Raw genomic sequence first — 17,479 nt, forward strand, 5'->3', positions numbered from 1 at the left:
GTATGCATCCGATGAAGTGAGCTGTAGCTCACGAAAGCTTATGCTCAAATAAATTGGTTAGTCTCTAAGGTGCCACAAGTACTCCTTTTCTTTTTGCGAATACAGACTAACACGGCTGTTACTCTGAAACCATAGGATATGACACAATAGGGTATGTCTACACAGCAGCTGGGAGGTTTAATTCTCAGTTCAGGAAGCTAGACATGAGCTAGTGCTTGCAAGGCTCAGTCTAGCCACCTGAATACCTACCCAAGGGGTCAAATGGGATTGCATGCGGGCAGCTAGCCCAAGCTGTTACTCACATAGTCATGGTTACGCTGCTATTTTTAGGCACTAGCTCCAGCTGACCTAACACGTGTACATCTATTTGAGCTGGGAATTACATGTCCCATCTGCTGAGTATATTGGTCATATCTTGCTTTGCTGACTCATCACTCATGATTTGCCATCAACTTTTAAGTATGTTGTTTGTTAACAAGTCCCATTCTGATTTTTCCCCCCAGGGTCAACTTGATGGACAAGCGATTTTTGTAAGTACTGCACTTCCTGAAACTGTCGCAGCTGTGATCCAAAATAAGACAGAACATTTAGAGCCTCCCTTTCCACTGATTCATATGCAGTGCACTAAAAGGCTCCATAATCTACTAAAATAATAATACTTGGCACTTAAGTAGGGCTTTTCCTAGTCAAAGTGGCACAAACTTTAACTGATGTTCAGAGCCGGTAGGTAAGAAAGCATTATGATCATCTCCATTTTAGAGATGGATAATCTTCCACACTTAATCATCGAAAACACTTAAGGGTGCCTTACTGAGTTATAGGAGATCAATCGTATAAGAATGAGAGCCAGGCAGCGAGGGCCACAGGAGAGCTGAGCAGTTAGCCAGAGTGGGAGGGCCAATCAGTCAGTCAAAAGGGAGAGGACGGAAGGGGGATATACCCTGTGGGTAGGAAGGTAGAATAGAGCAGTAAGGAAGTGTGAAAAGAGATGGGAAGAGTAGAATCATAGACTTTAAGGTCAGAAGGGACCATTATGATTGTCTAGTCTGACCTCCTGCACAACGCAGGCCATGGAATCTCACCCACCAACTCCTGTAACAAACCCCTAACTTATATCTGAGCTATTGAAGTCCTCAAATTGTGGTTTAAAGACTTCAAGGTGCAGAGAATCCTCCAGCAAGTGACCCGTGCCCCACACTGCAGAGGAAGGCGAAAACCCCCCAGGGCCTCTGCCAATCTGCCCTGGGGGAAAATTCCTTCCCGACCCCAAATATGGTGATCAGCTAAACCCTGAGCATGTGGGCAAGACTCACCAGCCAGACACCCAGGAAAGAATTCTCTGTAGTAACTCAGATTCCACCCCATCTAACATCCCATCACTGGCCATTGGGCATATCTACCACTAGTAATCAAAGATCAATTATTGCCAAAATTAGGCTATCCCATCGTATCATCTCCTCCATAAATGTATCAAGCTTTGTCTTGAAGCCAGATATATCTTTTGCCCTCGCTGCTTCCCTTGGAAGGTTGTTCCAGAACTTCACTCCTCTGATGGTAAGAAACCTTTGTCTAATTTCAAGTCTAAACTTCCTGATGGCCAGTTTATATCCATTTGTTCTTGTGTCCACATTGGTACTGAGCTTAAATAATTCTTCTCTCTTCATGGTATTTATCCCTCTGATATATTTATAGATAGCAATCATATCTCCTCTCAGCCTTATTTTAGTTAGGCTAAACAACCCAAGCTCATTGGGTCTCCTTTCATAAGACAGGTTTTCCATTCCTCGGATCATCCTAGCAGCCCTTCTCTATATCTGTTCCAGTTTGAATTCATCCTTCTTAAACAAGGGAGACCAGAACTGCACACAATATTCCAGATGAGGTCTCACCAGTGCCTTGTATAATGTTATTAACACCTCCTTATCTCTACTGGAAATACCTCTCCTGATGCATCCCAAGACCGCATTAGCTTTTTTGATGGCCATATCACATTGGCGGCTCATAGTCATCCTGTGATCAACCAATATGCCGAGGTCCTTCTCCTCCTCTGTTACTTCCAAGTAATGTGTCCCCAGTTTATAACAAAAATTCTTATTATTAATCCCTAAATGCATGACCTTGGACTTTTCACTATTAAATTTCATCCTATTACTATTACTCCAATTTACAAGGTCATCCAGATCTTCCTGTATGATATCCCGGTCCTTCTCTGTATTGGCAATACCTCCCAGCTTTGTGTCATCTGCAAACTTTGTTAGCACATTCCCGCTTTTTATGCCAAGGTCAATAATAAAAAGATTAAATAAGATTGATCCCAAAACTGATCCCTGAGGAACTCCACTAGTAACCTCCTTCCAGTCTGACAGGTCACCTTTCCGTGTGACCCTCTGCAGTCTCCCCTGTAACCAGTCCCTTATCACCTTTCAGTTTTCATATTGACCCCCATCTTTTCCAATTTAGCTAATAATTCTCCATGTGGAACCGTATCAAATGCCTTACTGAAATTGAGGTAAATTAGATCCACTGCGTTCCCTTTGTCTAAAAAATCTGTTACCTTCTCAAAGAAGGAGATCAGGTTGGTTTAACACGATCTACCTTTTGTAAAGCCATGTTGTATTTTGTCCCAATTAACATTGACCTCAATGTCCTTAACTTCTTTCTCCTTCAAAATTTTTTCCAAGACCTTGCATACTACACATGTCAAATTAACAGGCCTGTGGTTACCCGGATCGCTTTTTTTACCTTTCTTAAAAATAGGAACTATGTTAGCAATTCTCCAGTCATACGGTACAACCCCTGAGTTTACAGATTTATTAAAAATTCTTGCTAACGGGCTTGCAATTTCATGTGCCAGTTCCTTTAATATTATTGGATGAAGATTATCCAGGTCCCCCGATTTAGTCCCATTAAACTATTCGAGTTTGGCTTCTACCTCGGATGTGGTAATATCTACCTCCATATCCTCATTCCCATTTGTTATCCTACCATTATCTCTAAGCTCCTCATTAGCCTCGTTAAAGACTGAGGCAAAGTATTTGTTTAGATATTGGGCCATTCCTAGATTATCCTTAACCTCCACTCGATCCTCAGTGTTAAGCAGTCCCACTTCTTCTTTCTTTGTTTTCTTCTTATTTATATGGCTATAGAACCTTTTACTATTGCTTTTAAGTCGCTTTGCAAGGTCCAACTCTACATGACTTTTGGCCTTTCTCGCTTATCCCTAAATGTTCTGACCTCAGTAAGGTAGCTTTCCTTGCTAATCCCTCCCATCTTCCACTTCTTGTAGGCTTTCTTCTTTTTCTTAATCACCTCTCTGAGATGCTTGCTCATCCAGCTTGGTCTACAACTCCTGCCTATGAATTTTTTCCCCTTTCTTGGGATGCAGGCTTCTGATAGTTTCTGCAACTTTGACTTGAAGTAATTCCAGGCCTCCTCCGCCTTTAGATCCACTTCCCTAACTAATTTCCTTAATTTTGTAAAGTTAGCCTTTTTGAAATCAAAAACCCTAGTCACAGATCTATTTTTGTTTATCCTTCCACTTAGTTTGAACTGAATTAGCTCATAATCGCTCAAACCAAGTTGTCGCCTACAATCATTTCTTCTATGAGGTCCTTACTGCTCACCAAAACCAAGTCTAAAATGGCATCCCCTCTTGTTGGTTCAGCAACTACTTGGTGAAGGAATCCATCAGCCATCGTATCCAGGAAAATCTGAGCCCTATTATTATTACTAGCACTTTGTCCTCCAGTCTATATCTGGGAAGCTAAAGTCTCCCATGATCACACAATTCCCATTAGTATTAAAGATGTCTCTATCCATATCCAAATGAGATCCTGGCGGTCTATAGCACACCCCAAGCACTATCCCAGGGGAGGCTCTAGTAGCTTTCTTCCCCAAAGTGATTTTGGCCCAGACAGACTCTGTCTTATCCATTCCATCACTTCTTATTTCTTTACAGTCTACCTCATCGCTGAGGTACTCCACCACCTTTGCCTTTATTTCTGTCTTTCCTAAACAGCACATACCCTTGAATACCCTTACTCCAGTCATGACGACTATTCCACCCTGTTTCTGTTATCCGTATAATATCTGGTTTCACTTCCTGCACCAGTAGTTCTAGTTCCTCCATTTTGTTACCTAGTCTCCTCGCATTAGTGTACAAACATCTTAATTTTTGCTGTTTGGCTTCGCTCGCATTCTTTACCCGATTGGGCACAGACATTCTACCGCCAATATTACCTATTAGATTAGTATGTACACTGCCCTTCCGCCTTATGTCTTTCTCCTACCCACGGCTGTATCCTTTCTTACTTCATTTTCTTCCCTCTCAAAGAGGTCTGAGCTGAGCTAAAAAGAGGATAGGATTCAGGAATAAGGGAGGCAGAGAAAGCACACAAAAAGGAGGTAGGAATAGGAGACTAAAGACAATGTTGTATAGAAGATAAACCCCCTTTATGACTTTTGTTGCTGGTGAATTATTTCCAGTCCTGTGCTCAGTCCAATGGACCATTCTACTTCCTATAAACAAAAACCGTAAAGGGTTTAGCTGTAGAGATGGGCTAAAAAGGAGGTGTTCATTTATGAAAGGGTTTTGGTTTGAGACTGAATCAGGACCAGTGTATAGGCTTGGAGTCAACATTGACGGATTCTTGCAAGCTGTTTATGTGAGATTTTGGCCAAAAATGGTGGAAATCATGTGAGATCAGTAGATTTCATGAGATTTCAACTATCTATATTAATGGAAATTTTGCTAGATCTTGGGAGAATCACTGTGGTTAGGAGACTTTTAGGATGCATCTAATCCAGAAAAGGGAAAATGGGCTCCTTCTAGTTTTGGATCTGATTCAGTAACAAAACTGTAGGGTTGGGTTTGGACTGGAAGATTTTGAAGGTGTTTCAGATTTGAGGTTCCAGGTTTGAGGTTCCAGGTTTGATCCATCTCTACATCTGATAACAATAATGACTTCAGTTGGGCCATTTCTTAGAGAATTAATGACTTGCTGGGATTCATCAACTCCCAGCTGCTCATTAATCCCCAGGAAATGTTGTTGAGCTCAGACATTCTTGCTGAAATGCTTTCTGTTATACTCATACCAAAGTCAACAGAAATCTGCAATAACACTGTGGTCAGGTTTGCATGATTTGTCTTTTAGACAGTGAGCCTGATTCTCCTCTAAATTACAATGATGGACTCCATTGACTTCAATGGAGCTCCCTCCTGACCTACACTGCTGTAACTGAGAGCAGAATCAGTCCCAGCCTGTAAGTATAAGCATTATCAAATTGGATAGCATGTATTATACCTGGTCATGTTATTGTTTTACAACATAGAACATATAAATAACAGCACACAGCAAACATGGAAATATAATATAAAGGCACCTATTAAGCTCTTATCCGATTGAGTATAGTGGGGCTATTCACATGCTACACATTAAGCACACGTGTAAGCCTGTGGACTTGGTCCTAAAAAAAGAATAGGCAGGCTTTAGAGGTGGAAGGTTTCTAGGTCAAGTGCCTGAACTTGGAGAACAACGAATAGCTATGAGCTTGTGTACCCTGACAGGAGAAATACATTTTGTGATAGATTCAAAGTTAGGCCTTGCAAAGCTTGTCTTTGGCCAGATCTTCCACTGTTGTAAATTGACATAGCTCCATTGCAGTCAACAGAGCTTCTCTCATTTACATCAGTAAGACCCATAATGTTTTAATAAAACAGAAGGCCAAATTCTGCCCCATCGTATGCCGTTTAAACTTTGGCATACCTTGCTATAGTACCTGCGACAGAGCCAATGTACTGCAGTAGAGATTTCAGTCCACTATACCTCTAGTATCACAACACAGCAAATTTTTTAAGATGCATTAATAGTACAAGAAGGTGGAACTCAGTCCAGATCCATATAAATATCTTAACTTGCTTTAAAAGCACTTCACATAATTGCACTGACTTTCTAACGTTAGACTAAAACCCTGACTCACCACAAGCTGTCCGATCAATTGGACTGTGCATGAGCTTATGGTGTCTACCTCTCTGGAGCTCACTGCAGATTAGGACTGGAGGTAGCAATAACAGGCAGTAGAACTATTGGACTAGTACAGTATTTACCCACAGGAATAAAGGAAAGCTTATTAGAAAGACCGGCATCAGGAGGCTGGCAGATAATAAAGTATTAGGATCTTTCACTAGCTTGCTGCACCTGGAAATACTATTTCAAGTTTCTCTTCGCTTCAGGGGAAAAGAGCTCTCTGAATTTTCCCATGCACTGTGAGTGATATTTTAAATATCTGGATGACTCTTTAGAAGTGCATATATGTGTGTGTATGTACATATAATGTTTCATATAATAAAATCATCCAGTCCAATTATTGCCTTTATGTAAATACTTTCGTTAATCTTTGGAACTGAGGTGTCACCTGAGGTGTCATTTATGGTTTCCAGTGAAACAATTGGAGATGGGCCCAAATCAAAACCCATATCCAAGAGCTCCCCAACTTCTAGGGTTTTTGAGATCCAAACCCAGACCAGGGTCTGAATTTTGCACATGGACCAATCTTTATTAATGTTTGGCTGAGCCAAAATATGAGATCTGAATAGCTCCAGCTGACTGGTAGTATATGTTCTGAAATGGACCAGACACCGAGATTAAATACTTGGTCATGCTGGGAGTCTTAAACAGCATCACAAATAACAAAATTATCATATGCAGAGCTCAGCAATGCCTTACATATGGCAGTTGACAGTTTTGCCTTTGGGTTAACCTGTCCTGTGACGGTGACACAGAAACAAGTAAGTCCTTGGTCTTCCATAAAGGGAGGCACTCCTTTCAGGTCACGTTTGATAGCATTAGCAGAGTAGTGTGGGAGGAAAATTTCAGGGGGCATCTGCTTCCATTGGTTCCTGATCTGTGTACAAGGAGAGGTCACACATTTCTTCACCATCAGAAGCAGCAACAGCCCCCTGGAAACAGATAATGAACTCTAGCATTTGGCTCAAGAGGGGAATGTATGTGACTTAAATTTCAGCAGCCAAAGTGTGTGACTGTGAGCTCCATAAAAACTTTCTTCAGACTTCAGAATTTTGCTGAGAAATGGGTCTAGGTCAGTTCTGTAGATCCCTGTGGGGTAAAACTGCAGCTTGTCAGGAAACCCGTGACCTTGTTTGTGTGTTTTGTTTGTGTACTGAATTGGCATTGTTGCAATTTTCCTAGGGGCCTGCATGGAAAATATCATGTAAGATATTAATGTAAGATATCTCATCCAAGCAGCATAGCACACAATGTCATTTTCAGTAACATGAAACAGATCTGTTACTTTTTTGTATCTTCTTTTTCTTGTCTCTGACAGGATGTTGTTATTGGCGATTTAAAGCCAAACACTCCACACCGCGTTAGTGTAGGATCTTATGGCTGGGCAGGAAAAGGACGACCCAGCATGCCCAGAGACATCACAACCTTATCCCAAGGTAAAATCTGTGTAAATAGCTTTCCATTATGAAATGGCTGAGGCAGAGTTAATCCAAGACATTTCATTTTGCTGGCAGGTAAACATAGAGCGAGAGCTAAAATTTCTGTTTTGCTCAAAGTCGCTCATGTCAGAGGGCAGGCTGTATTTGTAGTGGCAAAATGGTCAGTAACATTATTAAAAGATTTAAAAGGATAAATGCCACCTGAGGTACCAGGGGCCTTGTGGACCCTTTATAAATGCCTGCAAGGGCATTTGAAGAAAGAAACCTCTTTCCTCTAGCATATTTCCTGCCTACAATGCAGCATGTGAATCCTAGCTAAATCGGATTAATGTACAGTACTTAAGTTTAAATATTTTTAACATAGAATTTTTACAAGTATGATTGTTTTGTGGTAAAACACCAGTCTGATTCTCGGTCCTGGGAGGAATGTGTGTGTGTGTGTGGAGTTTTGTGTCTATAAAATCTGTCTGCTTTTCTAATACTGATTACATGCCATTCTTTTGGCTTAGATAAATGCATGCCCCCTGACCCACCCTATCAGCCTCAGGTCGTAGTAGTTTCTGATTCAGAGGTTGCGCTATCATGGAAACCTGGAGTCAGTGAAGGAAGTTCCCCAATCCAGTACTATACCTTGGAGTTTATCAGGTAAATCAGGAATCTGAATTTCAGTATATGTGCACTACATGTATTTCAAAATATATTATTAGATTCAGTGCAGATGTTCCTCATTATTTATTCATTCATTTTATATAGTGCATTTATCACTCTCTCTCTCTCTTGCTCTGTGTGAAATGTACTGTTAAAATTTAAAATAAATAATCTCAATTGATATAAAGTCAGCAATAACTCCCACCCTTCGCCTTAAAGAAAATACCCGCCCTCTGGGGAAAGCCTGAGTAAACAGGGTTTGAAACATGCTCTGAAAGTCATCAAACTCATGCCCAAAGGGAGAAGAGAATTCCAGAGTCAAGGGCCTTTCCCTGAAAATGCCCAGCCCTCAGAGGTAGAAATGCTGGGACTGTCAGCTCAATTGTCTCAGCTGATTTTAGCTGTCATGTAAGAATATAAGAAGAGGTGGTATCTTGAGTTCGCAGGTCTCAAACCACTATGTGCTCTTTACTTTATGGATCTCCTTTACTGTTACTGTCCTAGTTTTTATGAAAAGTTATTAGAAAACCTTCAAGGAGATCCTACCATGAATTATCTAAAACGTGCAATAGTATATAATAGAGCAGGCATGGCCAAACCACGGCTTGCAAGCCACGTGCGGCTTTTTAAGGGGTCAACTGTGGCCCACTGAGCTCGGGGCTTCACCCCATGTTGGGGGGGAGGAGGAAGTGGAGCTAGCGCTTGCTGCTCGAGCCCCATGGGAGGGTGCCGAGGCTTGGGGCTTCACTCCACAGCAGGGAGAACTGGAGCTTGCGGCTTCAGCCCTGCGGGTAGCAAGCCAAGGCTCAGGGCTTCAGCCCTGCAGAGGCAGGGAGCCAAGGCTCGGGGCTTTAGCCCTGCTGGGGGAGGGAGCTGGTGCTCTTGGCTTCAACCCTGCAGGAGGAGGGGCACTGCTGCTTGGGGCTTCAGCCCCACAGGAGGAGAGGCACTGCTGCTTGGGGCTTCAGCCCTTCAAGTGGCGCCTAGGCTCTAGCTTCAGTCACATGCTCATTATAACAGGAAATTGCGTCACTCTAGTGCTCTGCAGACCTTGTGTGCTGTGATCGGTTTCCATGCTGCACACGACAGGCTGTGTTTACTGTTCATAAGTCGCAGTGGAATAGTTATAGATTGAAGTGTTAACCCTATGTTAATTTTGTGGGTGACACTGACATCATCAAATGGTAAGAAATGCAAGTATGAAGAAGAAAACTGAAGTTTTCAGCCAGAATGGGAGGAAGATTTTGCATTCACTAGTAAAGGTGGCAGACCCCTCTGTGCCTTATCTGCAATGCATTGCTTTCTCACTACAAAGCGAGCAACTTGAAACATCACTATGAAACAAATCACAATAACTTTTCCTCTAAATATCCTGCTGGATCAGAATTAAGGAAAAATAAGCTAACCACTTTAAAATTACCCCTCAATAGTCAACAGACACTACTTTCGGCATTCCGTAAGGAAGCTGACACAAAGACTGAAGCTAGTTTTGTTATGGCATGGAATATTACTCGTGCAAAACGTCCATGATGGAGAATTTGTTAAGAAGAATATTGCAGAAGTGGTTGCAATTTTAGATCAAAGTAACACAAAACTTCAACAACTAATGCAGCAAATTCCAATTTCGCACCACGCTACAGAGAGGCGGATCTCCCAGATCTGTGCTGATGCAAGCAAGATGCAAAATGATCTAAAGAATTCTCTAGCATTCAGACTAGCTGTCGACAAATCCACAGATATTCAAGATAAACCACAACTAGTGATATTTGTTTGCTATGTTTCCACGGATGTAATTGTAAAAAAGAAATGTTGGACTTAGTGGCTCTAAAAGAAACAACCTGTGGTGTTGACATAAAAAATGCATTTGACAAAGCATTGACAAATGCTGATGTACCACTGGATAAACTTGTTAGTGTTGCAACGGATGGAGCACCTGCAGTGGTGGGGAAAAAAAGTAGGCCTTATCAGACTTTTGAAAAACGATCCTAAATTTCCAGAGTTTCTCCCTGTTCATTGCATCATCTGTCGTGAACATCTCACAGGCAGATACTTCAAGTATGAAAGTATTACAAAAACAGTCCTGGAAATTGTCAATTTCATCTGTTCAAATGAGAAGACTCATCAACCATTCAAAAATTTTATTGAAGAGCTGGATCTTGAAGACAACCTAACAATGTCTCTTTCGGCTGTATTGTGAGGGGGGTTGTCAACCAGCAATGTCTTAAATAGATTTGTGGAACTCCATCAGTGCTTTCCTTTGAAGAAAAGGAAATCCGCAACGGATGCAGGATCTGATGTTTTTCATTGATATTACGCAGCATCTGCAAACTCTCAACTTGGCACTCCAAGGGAAGATTATTTCTGACCTTACTCAGACAGTCTCCAGCTTCCAGAACAAGTTAAAGCTTCTGCAAAGAGACATAGTGTCAAGAAACTTGAACCACTTTCCCCATCTCAAGAGTAGGGTAAACACATTCCCTGAAATCAAAGTAGAAGTTCACAGAGGTAAATTACAAGGCCTGCTTAATGACTGTCAGTCCAGGTTTGAAGAGTTGCAGAAGCTGAGATCCTGCTTCCCCTTTTTTGTAAATCCATTCATGGTTGATGTGATCAATGACAGGTGTCTGATTCCCAAAACCGTGATTACAGAAACATCTACTGTAGAAATGGAACTATTGAAACTCCAGGAAGACCAGGCTCTAAAGATTATGCATAAATCACAGTGTACAATCCAGTTCTGGAAGCAAGTGCCAGGAATGAGTCAACAGTGTGCCCTTGTTGCCAAGAAGGCCAATGGCATTTTGGGATGTATAAGTAGGGGCATAGCGAGCAGATCGAGGGACGTGATCGTTCCCCTCTATTCGACATTGGTGAGGCCTCATCTGGAGTACTGTGTCCAGTTTTGGGCCCCACACTTCAAGAAGGATGTGGATAAATTGGAGAGAGTCCAGCGAAGGGCAACAAAAATGATTAGGGGACTGGAACACATGAGTTATGAGGAGAGGCTGAGGGAGCTGGGATTGTTTAGCCTGCAGAAGAGAAGAATGAGGGGGGATTTGATAGCTGCTTTCAACTACCTGAAAGGGGGTTCCAAAGAGGATGGCTCTAGACTGTTCTCAATGGTAGCAGATGACAGAACGAGGAGTAATGGTCTCAAGTTGCAGTGGGGGAGGTTTAGATTGGATATTAGGAAAAACTTTTTCACTAAGAGGGTGGTGAAACACTGGAATGCGTTACCTAGGGAGGTGGTAGAATCTCCTTCCTTAGAGGTTTTTAAGGTCAGGCTTGACAAAGCCCTGGCTGGGATGATTTAACTGGGAATTGGTCCTGCTTTGAGCAGGGGGTTGGACTAGATGACCTTCAGGGGTCCCTTCCAACCCTGATATTCTATGATTCTATGATTCTATGAATGAAGTATCCTCAACTCAAGAAGACTAGTGTGCGACTCATTTCAATTTTTGGCACAGCATACTGCTGTGAATCGCTGTATTCTGTGATGAAGTTTGTAAAATCGAAACATCATGCAGTCCTTACAAATCAACATCTGACTGAGCTCCTCCTTACTGCCTTGACAACATATCAACCAGATTTCCAAAGACTTATGACCAGGATAGAGACCCACAAGGCCTCTAGCTCTAGCTGTAATTAGCCGTGATACAGTAAGTAGGATGCTAATGTTTAAAAAAATGCATGTGTAAAGGTTATTCGTCTCTTGTGGCTCTTGAACTTCTAAAGATTATCGTATGAGGCTCAGAGGGTCAGTAAGTTTGGTCCCTGAGCTGCAGCTATAAGAAGTATGTGAGAGGTCAGCTATGTGTAATTGCACTTGCAGCTGTGTATTTGCATGCACAAACATACTGTAGTACCTAATTATCCAAGCGAGTATGCAAATTCATATTTATATGCAAGGCTACTTGTTTGTTTGTGTTTGCACATATTGTAAGGGCACAATATACTGGCATGTCTCTTCCTTTGGTTTGGTCCATTAAGTAAACATATGTTGATTAGTTTCACTGAAAGTTATTAGGCAAGAAGACAGATTTGCCTCTGGACTACTGTGTGCTGTGAGGTCAAAACATCTTTTTTTCATGCTTCATCTCATCAGGGAAACCACATCTAAAGATTTTTTTTTAAGAGCTTGGTGTTGTAAAATTTAAAAAAACTGCAAAACCCCCCAAAACATTGATTCTCCTACAGCACAATTACAGTCTAGAAAGCATAGATATAATGAAAAAGATTTCCCCATGCCGAAGGTTTGGTTCTGAATTTCTGTGATACTTTGCGTCCAAATCAGAGTGCCTGATGTTTAGTGGGTTTGAAGTGACACAATGATTACTGCATTTGGAGCTAGTACATGAGAGTGAAGGATGTCTAATAGGCATTATGTTAGGCTAGCTGTGGTTTAGAATTATCAGGAGATTGTTCCACTGCCTATTTTCCCAATATAATAGTGATCTGAATCTTTCCCTCTCCCTCCCCTTCTTTTAACTCAGCATGAAATGTTAGAAAGGGATTTGCTCGCGTTCTGACTCATTGTGCTTCTCGCACCCTCATTCTTTGTCCTGCGAAGAGGAGGCTGAAAGTTTATGTGCATCTGTGACAGGGCTGGGGGCGAGTGCGCACCGTCTTCCCTCGGGTGTGGGGGCGGGGTGTACGTAACCTGTGTTTATGCCTCCATAGCCGGAGTCAATATACTTACCCCGTTAGCAGGGCAGTGAGGCCTAATAGTCAAAGTCAATGTATCCCCCCCTATTAGCAGGGCAGTGCGACCCAATGGCCAGAGTCAATAGAAAAATCAATAGATTTGCCCCACTCAGCCAGGCAGCAAGGCCTAGTGGCCTAAGTCAATGGCTTTGCCCCTGTTAGCATGTCAGTAAGGCCTAGTGGCCAAAGTCAATAGATTCACCCCAGTCAACAGAGCATTAAGGTCTAGTGGCCAAAGTCATTATGTTTGCCCCATCTGTGAGGCAGTAAGGCCTAGTGGCCAAGTGGCCTCTGTCGGGGAAGGGGGGCCTCTTCATACAAAAAGTGGGGTGGTGGCAGCTGGGTAAGGAGGCCCAGGCCCTCCCTCTCCACCGGGCCCCAGTCAGAGCCCTGGTAGTGGCCAGAGCATGTGCCACTAAATCAGCGGGGGGTCCGACCGAAATACGCTGACTCAAAGTTCCAGGTCACTAACTGGACCACTGTCTAATTCTCCTGGGCTGCTTCCTACCGTGGTTCCCACTGCTACGGTCTGGGCATCTCTGCTGTCTCTGGGTTCCCCATCTGCACTGTCCCCAGCAACTGGGGCTGGAGCCTACAACTTGTGTCCTTCCTCTCCAGTGGTCCCGCCCCCAACTGGAGCATGCCCAGTAGAGCTGAAGGGGTATTGCTTCCTTAGCCTACAATGTAGGGTTAACTCTTCCCCATCCACTGTAGAGCAAGTGCATCCCGTCACAGCATCTCTTCATAATACCTATGGCCCATTAGCGAAAGTACAAGCCAGGTATCCCATTCCCCATTTGACACGTTGAAAATGCATTCTTGAATAAATTTACTTAGCTGCAGAGTACATACTTGCATTCTCTTCTATAGATCAAGAGATGTGAGTAATTGAAATTCAGTGTGTAGTTGTTTCCAGACTTTGGGAAAGAATTTGCTAACAGCACATTGTTTTGATAATATTGTTTAGTCAGAGGTTTTAAAATAAAACTCACAATGTATTTGGTCATTCTGGGGATTATACCCTCTTATATTTGGATGCTTCAGTATGTTTGTTTGGAGAAAGTTCAGTGAACCTTAAGCCTTAAATAGCAATTTGAGATAGACTTTTCACTTCACCTGCATTTTCTTTTGCTGCATACGGTTTTAAGGCTAAATTACACTGGTATCAATCAGGAGTAATACCAGTGAAGTCGAATAGGATTATACCAGTGTAAAAAAAAAAGTGTATTCTGAATCAACCCCCCCTTGTCTTAAATAAATACTCTTCCAATCCGATACTTTGTTTTTGCAGAATCAGTAGCTGTACTTCTCTATACATGTCTCTGGTTTTCTTGGACTGTGAATCTCTAGTGCTGGTAAAAGCAGCCTGCAGAAATGATGAAATTGTTTAAATCATTTCACTCCCCCAGGGCTAAGTTTCTTCCCCGTATCCTAGAAAAGCAACATGGGGGGAGTCTGCCACAGACAGGAAACCATACTGTCTTCATTCCATCCAGGTGGCAATTTTGGGTTTAAAATCTCATGGAAATACAATAAATTAATTGTGGCACCTTAGAGACTAACCAATTTATTTGAGCATGAGCTTTCGTGAGCTACAGCTCACTTCATCAGATGTTTACCGTGGAAACTGCAGCAGACTTTATATACACACAGAAATCATGAAACAATACCTCCTCCCACCCCACTGTCCTGCTGGTAATAGCTTATCTAAAGTGATCAACAGGTGGGCCATTTCCAGCACAAATCCAGGTTTTCTCACCCTCCACCCCCCCACACAAATTCACTCTCCTGCTGGTGCTAGCCCATCCAAAGTGACAACTCTTTACATAATCAAGTCGGGCTATTTCCTGCATAGATCAAGGTTTTCTCACATCCCCCCCACCCCCATACACACACAAACTCACTCTCCTGCTGGTAATAGCTCATCTAAACTGACCATTCTCCAGGTTTAAATCCAAGTTAAACCAGAACATCTGGGGGGGGGGTAGGAAAAAACAAGAGGAAACAGGCTACCTTGCATAATGACTTAGCCACTCCCAGTCTCTATTTAAGCCTAAATTAATAGTATCCAATTTGCAAATGAATTCCAATTCAGCAGTTTCTCGCTGGAGTCTGGATTTGAAGTTTTTTTGTTTTAAGATAGCGACCTTCATGTCTGTGATTGCGTGACCAGAGAGATTGAAGTGTTCTCCGACTGGTTTATGAATGTTATAATTCTTGACATCTGATTTGTGTCCATTTATTCTTTTACGTAGAGACTGTCCAGTTTGACCAATGTACATGGCAGAGGGGCATTGCTGGCACATGATGGCATAGATCACATTGGTGGATGTGCAGGTGAACGAGCCTCTGATAGTGTGGCTGATGTTATTAGGCCCTGTGATGGTGTCCCCTGAATAGATATGTGGGCACAATTGGCAACGGGCTTTGTTGCAAGGATAAGTTCCTGGGTTAGTGGTTCTGTTGTGTGGTATGTGGTTGTTGGTGAGTATTTGCTTCAGGTTGCGGGGCTGTCTGTAGGCAAGGACTGGCCTGTCTCCCAAGACTTGTGAGAGTGTTGGGTCATCCTTTAGGATAGGTTGTAGATCCTTAATAATGCGTTGGAGGGGTTTTAGTTGGGGGCTGAAGGTGACGGCTAGTGGCGTTCTGTTATTTTCTTTGTTAGGCCTGTCCTGTAGTAGGTAACTTCTGGGAACTCTTCTGGCTCTATCAATCTGTTTCTTTACTTCTGCAGGTGGGTATTGTAGTTGTAAGAAAGCTTGACAGAGATCTTGTAGGTGTTTGTCTCTGTCTGAGGGGTTGGAGCAAATGCGGTTGTATCGCAGAGCTTGGCTGTAGACGATGGATCGTGTGGTGTGGTCAGGGTGAAAGCTGGAGGCATGCAGGTAGGAATAGCGGTCAGTAGGTTTACGGTATAGGGTGGTGTTTATGTGGCCATTGTTTATTAGCACTGTAGTGTCCAGGAAGTGGATCTCTTGTGTGGACTGGACCAGGCTGAGGTTGGTGGTGGGATGGAAATTGTTGAAATCATGGTGGAATTCCTCAAGGGCTTCTTTTCCATGGGTCCAGATGATGAAGATGTCATCAATATAGCGCAAGTAGAGTAGGGGCTTTAGGGGACGAGAGCTGAGGAAGCGTTGTTCTAAATCAGCCATAAAAATGTTGGCATACTGTGGGGCCATGCGGGTACCCATAGCAGTGCCGCTGATCTGAAGGTATACATTGTCCCCAAATGTGAAATAGTTATGGGTAAGGACAAAGTCACAAAGTTCAGCCACCAGGTTAGCCGTGACATTATCGGGGATAGTGTTCTTGACGGCTTGTAGTCCATCTTTGTGTGGAATGTTATTATAATTATATAATAATTATATATAATTATAACATTCATAAACCAGTCGGAGAACACTTCAATCTCTCTGGTCACGCAATCACAGACATGAAGGTCGCTATCTTAAAACAAAAAAACTTCAAATCCAGACTCCAGCGAGAAACTGCTGAATTGGAATTCATTTGCAAATTGGATACTATTAATTTAGGCTTAAATAGAGACTGGGAGTGGCTAAGTCATTATGCAAGGTAGCCTGTTTCCTCTTGTTTTTTCCTACCCCTCCCCCCCAGATGTTCTGGTTTAACTTGGATTTAAACCTGGAGAATGGTCAGTTTAGATGAGCTATTACCAGCAGGAGAGTGAGTTTGTGTGTGTATGGGGGTGGGGGGGATGTGAGAAAACCTTGATCTATGCAGGAAATAGCCCGACTTGATTATGTAAAGAGTTGTCACTTTGGATGGGCTAGCACCAGCAGGAGAGTGAATTTGTGTGGGGGGGTGGAGGGTGAGAAAACCTGGATTTGTGCTGGAAATGGCCCACCTGTTGATCACTTTAGATAAGCTATTACCAGCAGGACAGTGGGGTGGGAGGAGGTATTGTTTCATGATTTCTGTGTGTATATAAAGTCTGCTGCAGTTTCCACGGTAAACATCTGATGAAGTGAGCTGTAGCTCACGAAAGCTCATGCTCAAATAAATTGGTTAGTCTCTAAGGTGCCACAAGTACTCCTTTTCTTTTTGCGAATACAGACTAACACGGCTGTTCCTCTGAAACCTGTCAATAAATTAATTGCTTGAGCATATCTGAGTCTGATTTAGAGCTAACTTGTAAAATACCTATCTACTTACTGTTAGCAGTACGGTCCTTAAGGAATATGTAATCAAACAGTTGGTAGGCCTAAACAGGTGAGTGGCTTCTTTCTTGGATGCCTGCAGGAATAATTATTTTAAATTTTCAAGCTGAGGAGTATTTTGAGAAGTAGCATGTCTGTGTGAGGTAAAATATTGGGCTTCAGATATGCTGGGTTTTTGTAAAGGACTTGCCTGTAACTAACACACGCACTTCTCAGCTCCACTGAATTTTCTGAAATCAGGCACTTTCCCTGAAATATTCAAAGACTCTAGTCCATTGGGTGCATAACTGAACTTCCAACTTTAGAGGAACTAGTTAATCAGAGTACACATTTTTGGCTAACATCTTCAGTACTCAGAAAACCCTATTTCAGCTGCATACATCACTTAATAAGTGAGCAGCTAAAGAGTCATCTACTTTCATTCAGTCTTTTTGGAAGTATTGATGCAGAGGACACTTGTTAATATGAATCTCCAGATATA

The 17,479-nt window shown here is 42.5% G+C and overlaps 1 protein-coding gene across 3 annotated transcripts in view; it reads left to right on the forward strand.

The window, feature by feature from the left end:
* EGFLAM (EGF like, fibronectin type III and laminin G domains) overlaps positions 1-17,479 on the forward strand; it is a 136,527-nt gene that overhangs the window by 38,267 nt on the left and 80,781 nt on the right. For all 3 annotated transcript variants that reach the window (XM_073346166.1, XM_073346165.1, XM_073346167.1), the window contains exons 4-6: positions 504-530; positions 7,345-7,462; positions 7,975-8,110. In XM_073346166.1, the coding sequence (XP_073202267.1) occupies positions 504-530; positions 7,345-7,462; positions 7,975-8,110 (281 nt within the window). The remainder of the gene's footprint in view (positions 1-503; positions 531-7,344; positions 7,463-7,974; positions 8,111-17,479) is intronic.

Source organism: Lepidochelys kempii, chromosome 5 (assembly GCF_965140265.1).
Source record: "Lepidochelys kempii isolate rLepKem1 chromosome 5, rLepKem1.hap2, whole genome shotgun sequence".
Taxonomy (NCBI): Eukaryota; Metazoa; Chordata; order Testudines; family Cheloniidae; genus Lepidochelys; species Lepidochelys kempii.